The following is a 12254-nucleotide window of genomic DNA, read 5'->3' as shown; positions in this document are numbered from 1 at the left end:
AACATAGGTAAATCAGTGCCGCCCCACAGTGTCCATCAGTGCCACCCCACATTGTCCATCAGTGCCACCCTACAGTGTCCATCAGTGCCACCCCACAGTGCCCATCCATGCCCAGTGCCCACCTATCAGTGCCCATCAGTGCCACCCATAAGTAGCCATCAGTGCCACCCATAAGTGCCGTCCATGAGTGCCCATCAGTGCCGCCTATGTGTGCCCATCAGTGCCGCCTATGTGTGCCCATCAGTGCCGCCTATGTGTGCCTATCAGTGCCGCCTATGTGTGCCCATCAGTGCCGCATACAAGCACGGCCAATCAGTGCCACCTCATCTGTGCCCGTCAGTACTACCTCATCGATGTCCATCAGTGCCATCTCATCGGTGCCCATCAGTGCCGCCATATCAGTGCCCGTAATTGAAAGCGAAAACTTACTTATTTACAAAAAAATTAACAGAAAAAAATAAAAACTTATTTTTTTTTTCAAAATTTTCAGTCTGTTTTTAGTTGTTGCGCAAAAAAATAAAATTTGGTGATCAAATACCACCAAAAGAAAGCTCTATTTGTGGGGAAAAAAGGGCGCCAATTTTGTTTGGGTACAGTGTAGCATGACCGCGCAATTGCCATTCAAAGTGCGACAGTGCTGAAAGCTGAAAATTGGCATGGGCGGAAAGGTGCGTAAGTGCCGGGTATGGAAGTGGTTAATAAAGTCAGCTAACAAAGAAGACAGTGCAAGCCCTTTAACATTCATACACCTAAATATCAATAATGGGTGAACTGACCATTTAAAACATCTATTAAAAAATATAATTTGAAAACTAACCTCTACTACGTCTTCGGCTCCGAGAAGGGTCCGTATAGAAAGTCAGCTGAGTGTCACTATCCATCTCTCCTCCGCATTCGCCTTCAGGGTTGAGGAAGGCCGAGCCTGCTGTAAGATATAATTCAATGTCTTTCGATAAGTAAAATTAAAATAGGGCATCTCAGGGAAGGAGGGTTGTGGGATCAATGCAATAATCTGATGGAATATAAATAAACTCACACAAACATATTCCACAACTCCAGGGGCCAACAAAAAATTGCAAAACGACATACTTTCAAAGCCTCCGGCACGCAAGAGATTAAAAGAAGTACAAAAGAATATGTCATGAAATCTCATGTAGCTGGTAGCATTTGTCTCTTCATTTTGTGTCTCCTATTGCATCTCTTTTCTAAATCGCTATCTGAAGCTGCTTTTCTCTTTTGCCCTTTGGCCTAGTAGATGACAGCCACTGGCTACCTGTTGAAATGTTACACATACTGATTCTTCTATTTAATTATATTCAATTCAAGGGCAACGGAAGGACAGCAGGCTACAACACTGACAATCGCAAAGCTGAATTGCTGCCTTGATGTTACAGTGAATTACCTACCCTGAATAGTATAAAACATCTATTTCGTACATTATGTACTGTTATTGTTCTCGAGTAAAGGAACACATTGAAGGCCATTTATTAATATGCTATTCTGTTTGCTAAAGAAGAAAAATATTCAACAAAACAAAGAACCGTTCATCTTCATTTTAATGAACATTCATGGACAGCAGAGATGTATTTGCTTTCTTAAGACCAAAATGAAAGCAATGAAAGGTAGTGGCATGGCCTATAATAATAATTATGATTTTCCAGCAAAGAAAATGGAAGCTGACACCTTATTGCTTGCTATGGGCAGCATCTCTTGTTTTTCAAGTGTTCCTGTTTTTATAATTGAACCCTAAAATTGTACAAAGCACTATAAGGGCAGTAACAAAAAAACAAGTTTTATTACCCAGGAAGACCACATGCCGGCTTCAATTTTCTAAATTACACAAGAAAAATGTCAATCATATAGTATGATTGAATGCTACAGGGTGATACTTGTTTGTTAAAACAAGAATCGATAAAAAAAGAAAAAAAGAAAAAAGAAAAAAAATGCCCCCAATAAACTGTAAGCCACAGGAGTCAATATGAAGTTTCTTTAACATACACAAGGGAAATACTTCTGGATATTTATAGCTGTTCTCAGTTACAAAAGCTGGTTGTTACTATAGTTCTAGAATGGAAGTTACATACATTTACTTAAAGTGATACTTTTTAATATTTAATACTGCACTGTTTCACAGTCCACACCACGAATTACCACTGTAATCCAGAACATCCACCTTTAGAATCTTCTAATTCCAAAAAATTAATCCCTACATAGCCACTGTTTTATACAGTGACAAAAGAGATAAACAGGGTTAAAGCGGAGGTTCACCCATACCCTACACATTTTCCCCTTCGCTTTATGCTCGTTTTGTCTAGGGGAATTGGCTATTTGTATTAAAATATGATCCGTACTTACCCGTTTTCGAGATGCATCTTCTTCCGCCACTTCCTGGTATGGGCTGCGGGAATGGGCGTTCCTTCTTGATTGACAGTCTTCCGAGAGGCTTCCGACGGTCGCATCCATCGCGTCACGATTTTCCGAAAGAATCCGAACGTCGGTGCGCAGGCGCAGTATAGAGCCGCACCAACGTTCGGCTTCTTTCGGCTACGAGTGACGCGATGGATGCGACCGTCGGAAGCCTCTCGGAAGACTGTCAATCAAGAAGGAACGCCCGCTCCCGAAGACCCATACCCGGAAGCGACGGAAGAAGATGCATCTCGAAAACGGGTAAGTACGGATCATATTTTAATACAAATAGCCGATTCCCCTAGACCGAACGAGCAGGAAGCTAAGGAAAAAAAGAAAAAAAAAAAAAAAAATGGTTGAACTCCCGCTTTAACATTGTGGGGTTGATTTACTAAAATGGCAGAGTGCTAAATCTGATGCAGCTCCAGGATTTTTTGGCACTGCTTAACTGAACAAGCTGAAGTTTGAAGCTGATTGGCTACCATGCACAGCTGCACCAGATTTTGCACTCTCCAGTTTTAGTACATCAATCCCTGTGAGTCATGATTCCACTATAACCCATAATGATGTAGGTCAAACTTTAAGTTCTAGGGCGAACAGGTGATAGAGATTGCATTCTAAGACTATAGCCTCGTACACATGGTCGAGTTTCTCGGCAAAAGCCTGCAAGAAGCTTGCTGTGGTTTTTTTTTGCTGAGGAAACCGGTCGTGTGTACACTTTTCAACGAGGAAACCGCCGAGGATCTCGTCGGGCCAAAAAGAAAGCATGTCTTCTTTTTCCCCGATGGCAATGGGAAAATTTTGCTCGCCGAGATCCTCGGCGGCTTCACAAGGAACTCGACGAGCAAAACGATGTGTTTCGCCCGTCGAGTTCCTCGGACGTGTGTACGAGGCTTATGAGGAAGTCAATACCTCAGCCATCTAAGGCTCTAGGAAGCCACAAGGTCAATTGAAAGTAGAACTATGGCCTGCCATAAAAAAGTGTTGCAGCTTGCTGTGATGGTGGGGCAACAATGCTACACTGCTCTTGAATTCAGAGCACAGTCACCACTCTCTTGTAGATTGTGCCTGGTTGCACTACAGTGGAATGAAACAATGTTGCAGGGGGCTTGGCTATCAGATTGGCACTGCTGATTCACAAGCTTATCAATTAGCATCTGGACACACCAAGTCTGAGTATGACTAAGTGAAGGGGTATAAAATGTTAAAGTGTAACTCAATGCACATATCAGAACAATAATGATAATATACTTATTCATTCATTCATTCAAAGAAATAACTATGAAAGCATACATTTAGCTAGATTTGTTTTTCCTTTTTTACCTATCAGATGGGTGATTCTCATTACCGTAAGTTTGGAGGGGTTAACCAGGGTACATAGAGGATGCTGGTAGTGTATACTAATAGCAAATGATAAATATGGAGCTTATAAATAATATCTTGATGTTAGGATACTTGCCAGGAGTTCCACTTAAACAACATAGCAAAAAACAAAATATAAATATTATGCTCATGAGCATCAAAATGTTAGGATCAAACGTAATGTCTCTCTTTCAGTTCTTGAGATCAAAGCGATCTTAAAGGGGTTGTAAAGGTAATTCCCCCCCCCCCCTAAAAAGCTTCCTTTACCTTAGTGTAATCCTCCTTCACTTACCTCGTCCTTCGGTTTTGCTTTTAAATGTCCTTATTTTTTCTGAGAAATCCTCACTTCCTGTTCTTCTGTCTGTAACTCCACACAGTAATGTGAGGCTTTCTCCCTGGTGTGGAGAAAGCCTCTTGAGGGGGAAGGAGGCGAGCAGGAGTGTCAGGACTCCCACTAACACACAGCTCCTTTCTCTATCTGCAAAGTAGAGAGCGTTCTGTCTTGCCTGCTCGCCCCCTCAAGAGGCTTTCTCCCCACCAGGGAGAAAGCCTTGCATTACTGTGTGTAGTTACAGATAGAAGAACAGGAAGTGAGGATTTCTCAGAAGAAATAATGACATTTAAAAGCAAAATCAAAGGATGAGGTAAGTGAAGGTGGACTGCGGTAAAGAAAGCTATTTAGGGAATTTTTTTTTTACCTTTACAACCCCTTTAAATATCCTTAGTCAAGTTAAAAGATATTAAGATAATTATGTAGTTATAACAGATGTTTGGAGAGGTTAACGAAGGTACATAGAAGAGGCCGGTAGTATAAACTAATAAGAAATTATAAATATGGAGCATCTAAGTGATATCCTGATGTTAAGATACTTGTCAGGAGTTACACTTAAACAACATAGAAAAAAAATAAAAAAATAAAAATAATATTATGAGAATGTTAGGATCAAATTGAAGGTCTCTCTTTCAGTTCTTGAGATCAATGTGATCTTAAATATCCTTGGTCAAGTTAAAAAGATGCAAAAATATTTAGTTTTAACTGATGTTTATGCATGTCCTATTTCCTCCAAAAATCCTGAATAATAGAAATGCTGACAAGGGGGAGTTGGTTTAATATATAACAATTAGATTTTGTTTTACAAAGGCAGTGAAAGCTCATAAAAGGAAACATTTCCGCAGGCCCCCTTTATGCCTTCCAGCGGGACTGAAATGATGGCCCGCCACCTAATTTATTTGGACATCTAAAATTGGTGCAAAGAGGTGAAGTGGTTTAGTAAGTTGATGGACTAAGCAGAGGTTATACGATTACCCGAAGATGTAAAAGTTAAGCAAAAATTAGGCCAATAAGAAGCGCATTGCATTAATGAAGGCGCAGAATTATGCATTGAATATTGGCGGTGTGAGTGATTTAGTAATAGTTTGAGCTTAACAATGTTTTTTTTTACAGCTGGACATGCCAGGATTTAATTAGATTTTTAAATATGTCCGATAATATGCCAGAATATAAGGCAATACAAGATATTAAACAACGGGAGGAATGGTGAATTAGGGGGTGGTCAAATGCTATAGAAAAAAATCTGCTATGAAGATGGCGGGAAAATGATTAATTCAGTTTTGGCTGGATTTAATTTGAGATAATTGGAAGACATCCAGGAAGAGATGGATTTAAGGCAATTTGCAATAAAATAAGGAGATATGATGCGAGTGGAAATATACATTAATGTATCATCAGCATATAGATGGTGATTTAAACCATAAGAGTTGATTAGTTTGCCTAAGGAGTATATGGAAAACAGGAGGGGGCCAAGGACAGAACCTTGATAGACTCAAAATGATAAATGCAAAGCAGAGGCACAGATATTGATATGAGACAGTACAAGATAGAAGGTAAAAGGAAAGACATTTTGTCAGTTGCACTGTGTAATCTACGGCCATCACTGCCAATGACAAACGTATATATGGGCAAAATAAAAGAAAACAATATGTACATCTCTCCAGCATACGCACATGTCACTATGTGTTACCCCTTTAAAAATGATAGAAAAATACTAATTGATACTGCCGGAAATCCATTCAGCTCCTAACTTTTTGTAATTAGCTGACAAACATTGTCACCTCTGTGTAGTGGCATAGCTGGAGTCAAAGGGGTGATTGGCCAGAGTGCAACATTTTTTGGGGGGTGCAAAATTATTAAGGATTTAGGGTGAGAAGAGGAGATGAACTATCCGTCTGTGTGCACTGCTGTTCTGTTCCTGTCAGTGTTGTGCTCCTTCATTTCTCTCTATCTTAGACTGTGTGAATGGGTCCAGCTGGGAAGTTCTAAGTTAATCCTGGTACACACTATGAGTTTTTTTTCTGTCAGCTCCGGTAGGAGCCACTGTACTAACCATCCAATGTTAATACAGTGATCTCCCCCGCTGAGCTGCCCCCCCTCCAGAAAACTCCAGTCTGCGATCTCTGCCATTGGCTGAGAGTGCTGAGCGGGAGCTGGTCAGCTGCTGGTTTTCCAGCATTCTTGTCCAAAGGAAGTTGGCCAAACGGTTGGCTTCTGTTGGACCGGCTGACATACAAATGGGACAAATGTCAGGCATTTTTTTGAACCGGCCCATGTCTCCCGACATTCAGCCGTGTGTATGGGGCTTGAGAGTGGGGAGAGTGGAGGAGAGTGAGGTGTACTCCTGCTGCGTGTGTGGCTGTGTGCTCCTCAGTACTGTTGGGGGGGGGGTTATATTGAGTTAGGGTGCAAAAAAAGGGGGTGGATGGACTGGGGGTTCACAATGAGGGGGTGTATGGAGTAGGGGAGCTCAATGAGGGGATGAAGGGAGTGCGGGTGCACAATGGGGGGAGTATAATGTGGCTGGCGTTTGCTTAGGAGGGTGCATAGAGTGGGTGAGAATGATGGGCGCACAGGGGAACTCTCAGACAAGACATAGATTTTCCCACTATGTACACAGTACCATATACAGTATATAGTATAACATTATAGTATAATATATATTTCTATTGACATTTTATATATATATATATATATATATATATATATATATATATATATATATGGTGCTCGGGTGCTCGCTGGCAGCCCACACTAAGCCACTGCCTCTGAGAACTATTATGTGTTTTGTAGTCCTATCACACTTTCTGTCCTAAAGTGTCAATGCTACTCAATAAATACAGTACAGTTAATGAGTGTTGTCAATCTACTATAGGAAGGATGTAACTGAAAGTATCACCTTGTTAAAATAATGGAAAAAAAGCCTGCAAGATGAACAGAGCAACCACATCTAAGGTCTGATAGTCTGCAACATATTATATTTTTTGTTCTTGGGGTTTAATGCACTTTAGTACACATGGGGGGGGGGGGGGGTGATTTACTAAAACTGGAGAGTGCAACATCTGGTGCAGCTGTCCATGGTAGCCAATCAGCTTCTAACTTCAGCGTGTTCAATTAAGGTTTGACAATAAAACCTGGAAGCTGATTTTTATGAAGAGTTGTACCAGATTTTGCACTCTCCAGTTTTAGTAAATCTTCCTCTGTGTTGTCCAAAATATAAAATCAGGACCAGGGCCAATCAAAGTTTTAGTTGGGGGATAACACATTTTAATTGGACAATTTTGGGAATCAATAAGCAACATAATGTAAAAAATACAAGTTTTCTAGAGGAACTATATTTATCAGCTTTTGTTTTCCTGCAAGCAAAATTCCAAAAAACAGACAAAATTCTTTGGAGTATTTGTTTCTGTTGCCCATACTGTATACATTATTGATTTTAGAGAGGTTTGATAGGGGGTCCAATGGCACTAAAGCAAAGGCTGAACGGGTGGTCAAATTTCTTTCTCACTGACAGATTTAAAGTTAAGTTTAGGAAAAAATATAAAAAAATCAGCACAAGAGATGTTCCATTGAATTCAGAGTGTGCTTTGTACTTGTGCCAGCTGTAATAGTGGAAATCCAAAGTACCATACCCTGCAACTGTAATTGTCTGGGGTTAATATCAGCGCTGGGCCTGTGACAGGCACTTATCAAATGCGCAGACTATGTCTGCCCTTTCTGCCCACTCCCCTCCTCCATTCATAGAAACTGTTATATACAGAGAAACCATTTTGACTTTCCAACCACTTTAAGGATTTTGCCGATATGCTGTGATAGGCACTTTCTTCCCACAGAGAACAAGGAATAATCATCATCGCACATCTTCCGATCTGCTGGACAAACTCTGCATGCTCAGAGGAGCTCATTATCGCATTAACCCCTACACAGGATACTAGTTTCTTGAATCTGTTTATGTTTATCAGGCTCGTTTATGGCCACCCTTAGGGTTTGTTCACACTTTAGTATTTTGTGCATTTTAATGCATGCTCCCACCGCAGGTAAGCCACAGGACACTAGTTAAAAACAATTGAAGTCAATAGAGGTGTATGACATTTCTGGAGGAGAAACTGCAAGATTCACATATTTGCATTGTTGCTTGATGTGTTTCCACTGAAATCAACAAAGACACAACAAAATACATTTCAAATACATCGTGCTAAGACACACATCAACGTGTGTCATGAGTAAGATTTGTTGTCAGCACACCAGCAAGTTTGTTTCAAAGTTCAAGTCTCTTCTTTGTTGCATGAAAAAATAGACCACTTTTTGGTAATGTGCAGGTACATTTCATCAGGCATGTATCACATGTTCGATCAAGGGTTCCTGCATGGTCCCAAAACACTGCCATTCTATTTGGTCATGCAATAAAGAAGAACTTTTGGAAGAAAACAAAAGAAACAACAGCACAACCTCATAGTGTAGCATTATTTTTTATTTTATTTTTTTATTATTATTATTGAGAAATGCACACGCACAAAAGTACACACATGTGTAGGGTCAGTGCTGATCCTGACCTCCCCGGGGCCCTAAGCAAAATGACTCACATTAAAGTTAAGAAGCGCGGGGGGGGGGGGGGGGGGCGCTGCCGACAGTGACATGTCACATTAAAGATTAAAGTTGAGAAGTGAGTGGAGGGGCTGTTGTCGGAAATTACATGACATCTTACATTAAAGTGAGAAAAGCGGGGGGTGCTGACTTCTTACCTCTTCTCCCATACAGCCAGCCAGTTGAGAAGCGGGGTGAGGGGCCGAAAATTACTTCTCACCAGGCGGGGCCCCTAGTATTTTGGGGGGCTCTCTGCAGCTTTGCGGGGCCCTAAGCGGTTTGCATAGTGAGCCTATAGGGCGGATCGGCCCTGTGTAGGGTGTGGCATAAAGGTGACTTGTGGGCCAGAAATGTCCTAGGGGCAGCCAGAGAACCACCAGCCCTGGCCACCAGCTGGGGATGAAGTGTGCTGAAGATGGAGAAAGACACTGTCACTGCGATCGGTGTTCAACCTGGGACTTGAATTCCCCAACGTCACTGTAGAAACATGCACTGTAGAGACTGGACGTGTTTCAAAGGTGGTCATATTTGTTCCAAAGAAAACCTTTACACTGTCAAACAAGCTTATCAGTGTTCTGATGACATATCTTATTCATGTTATATACACTGTGACTAGCTGGAAGTCATTGCAGCACTCTCTTGACCAAATGGTTGATTCCGGTATGGTGTGTGAAACAAATAAACTCCATGTCAAGGTGTGTCATAATGCATGTGAACCAAATGTGATGAGCATCCACGTGCTTTGACAGCCAACATAAAATGCATTGCAACACATGTTTAAAACGCATTAAAATACACATTAAAACATGCCGACAAGTGTTGACATGCATTTTGAAGTGCCTCTATTGATTTCAATGCAAAACCCATCAGGTGGAAAATTGCATAGGTGTGAATGCAGGCTGGGAAGAAAAAAATTAAACAAAACAAGTCTAAAATGCTTTTCAGTACACAGTAGATCTAAACCCAATTACTACAATCTCATGTAAGCTTTATTCTGTTAATGTCTTTTTGAAAATAGTTTTTAATCTTCTTACATCTGCAGCTTAAATTAAAATAATACCTGGTGCTTGTACAATGAAGGTGCAGATATAAAAAAAAACTTCAGATGGTATTTTATGGAAAAAAAAACAATGTGTTATGGAACAAAGTGCTTTGGCAAACTAAATATTATCCAGTTAGGGTTTAGATCCATTCCATATTGTGCTACAATAAAATGTGTGTGTTACTGAAAGTTGCACTAGAAGTTATTTCGTTTGGCGTATTAACCTCCTTAAAATTAAAGTGGTACCCAAACTTACATACCTTTTTAGGAATTCCCAACACTGGCTCCTGTGTACTTTCTTTGTCACACTTAAATGTCTATTTGTTGTAACTTATATGGGGATCCCAACTACTATAAATATACTTCCCTTACCAGGCCGGTTGACAGAGGTGACTGTTTTAAGTATTTTCTAGCAACACAACTTGTGACGGTTCAATGGCGGTTACAGCCTGATCTTACCAACTCCTCTGTTGTGTGAGGCTGCTATTGTTAGATCCCTGGAAGCTCTACAATCCCTGATGTTTAGAGGACATATGTCCCCTCATCCTCTTACTCCTTCCATGCATACCACCATCCAGGCTTGAAAAGTGGGTACAGCTCTGGAGTCTCTTCCCCCTATCACTCAATCCCCCCATACCCTTTTATGGCTTGTTCCCACTCTTAGGCCCCGTACACACGACCAGTTTCCTCGGCAGAATTCAGCTTCCGACCGAGTTTCTGGCTGAATTCTGCCGAGAAACCCGGCCGTGTGTAAACTTTCGGCCGAGGAAGACGACGAGGAGCTATCAGTGGCTGCCAGCCCTGAGTTATCTCCTCTTCACCAGAAATGGTCTGTGGATATCCCTGGACTGGATGATGAAGTTTAATTTTGGTCTCATCTGACCAGAGCACCTTCTTCCACATGTTTGCTGTGTCCCCCACATGGCTTTTCACAAACTGCAATTGGGACTTCTTATGGCTTTCTTTCAACAATGGCTTTCTTCTTGCCACTCATAGTGGCAAGAAGCCATAGTACAATGATGGCATGATATTTTGGAAGTGATTGGTCACACGGCGCAGATAACTGTACCATGTGAACTGCAAAATTGCCTACTTGGGTTAGTGGACTGACAGCCTTCCGACCGTTGCATACAGCGCGTCACCAGTTTCCGAAAGTAGCCAAACGTCGGTGCGCAGGCGCCGTATAGCGCCGCACCGACGTTCGGCAACTCGTGACGCGCTGTATGCGACTGTCGGAAGGCTATCAATCAAATAGGAATGCCCAGTCCCGAAGACCATGCAGCGGAGAACATCTATCTCAAAAAAGGTAAGTACTGTATTGATTTTGATCAAAACACCCGATTCTGCTTCCCGTAATTAGGCCCAATCTAATGTTAAAAAAAAAAATTCGGGTGAACTCCCGCTTTAATAGGCCTCGCCTTCCTCTATGGGGTTGTATTTTTTGTTACATAAGTTATTTTTGTTGTTGTTGTATAGTGGCCTCTTTAATGTTCCTGCCCCTGCGTTTTTTATATGTTTTTCAAATACTCAATAAAAAGACTTTTCAAATAAATAAAAAATTCTTTAGATTTAGGTCTCCTTCACACAGGTGATATGGCCCATAAAGTGTAAATGAGTGTCTTGTTTATACGGCTGAGGCCTCGTACACACGACCGAGTTTCTCGGCAAAAAACAGCAAGAAACTGTCTGGGAGAATTTTTTTTGCCGAGGAAACCGGTCGTGTGTACATTTTCGTTGAGGAAACTGTCGAGAAACTCGACGAGCAAAAAAGAGAGCAAGTTCTCTATTTCCTTGACGGGAATGGAGAAAATTGGCTTGTCGAGTTCCTCGACAGCCTAACAAGGAACTCAACGAGGAAAACGATGTGTTTCGCCCGTCGAGTTTCTCGGTCGTGTGTACGAGGCCTGAGTCTGTCTGAAGCTGAGCTCAGGCAGACAATTTTTTTTTTCCAATGGGGACACACTGGTTGTATGGACACAACCACTGGTCCTAATGTGGTGGCTGTGCAGGGGTGGGTTAGTGGCTCTGAAATTACACTATTGGTGTTAAGGACCACTTTTCTGCCCCTGCACGCCAGTCAAATTAAGATGAGCGTCTGTGTCTGTACAGCCACCGCAGCGCCAGGCATCTATAGCCACATAGAAAGAATATAAAGGTGAACTAACACCTGACCCACTCCTCATCACTGTGGTGGTGATGATCAATCAGAATCGAACTGGTCCATGCTGCAAGTATTGCAGATAGAAGGGGAAGAAGAGTGGGAATTCCAAATCCACAGACCAGCTTATCAGCCCCAGAGGTAAGTACTGTATAGCAAGGACAGGGAAGGTGGATGTCTGGTGTTAGTTCACTTTTGCATTTTTTCTTAAAGTGGTCCTAAAGTCAAAACATTGTTTACCTTAATGCATTCCCTGCATTAAAGTGGCCCTAAAGGCAGAAGTTTTTTTTTTTATCTTAATGCATTTATGCATTTACCACGTTTAGTTACATTTTTGTTTTGTTTTTTAGCTTTCTGTCTATCTCCTTTCC

The 12254-nt window shown here is 41.5% G+C and overlaps 1 protein-coding gene across 1 annotated transcript in view; it reads right to left on the bottom strand.

Moving 5' to 3' along the window:
* Window positions 1-12254, bottom strand: part of ASTN1 (astrotactin 1) — a 796876-nt gene that overhangs the window by 191087 nt on the left and 593535 nt on the right. The window contains exon 5 of the mRNA XM_040360365.1: window positions 818-925. Within this exon, the coding sequence (XP_040216299.1) occupies window positions 818-925 (108 nt within the window). The remainder of the gene's footprint in view (window positions 1-817; window positions 926-12254) is intronic.

The sequence above is a fragment of the Rana temporaria genome, chromosome 7 (genome assembly GCF_905171775.1).
Source record: "Rana temporaria chromosome 7, aRanTem1.1, whole genome shotgun sequence".
NCBI classification, from domain to species: domain Eukaryota; kingdom Metazoa; phylum Chordata; class Amphibia; order Anura; family Ranidae; genus Rana; species Rana temporaria.
The sequence above is the reverse complement of the archived record's forward strand: the minus strand, read 5'-3'. Positions and strand labels throughout refer to the sequence as shown.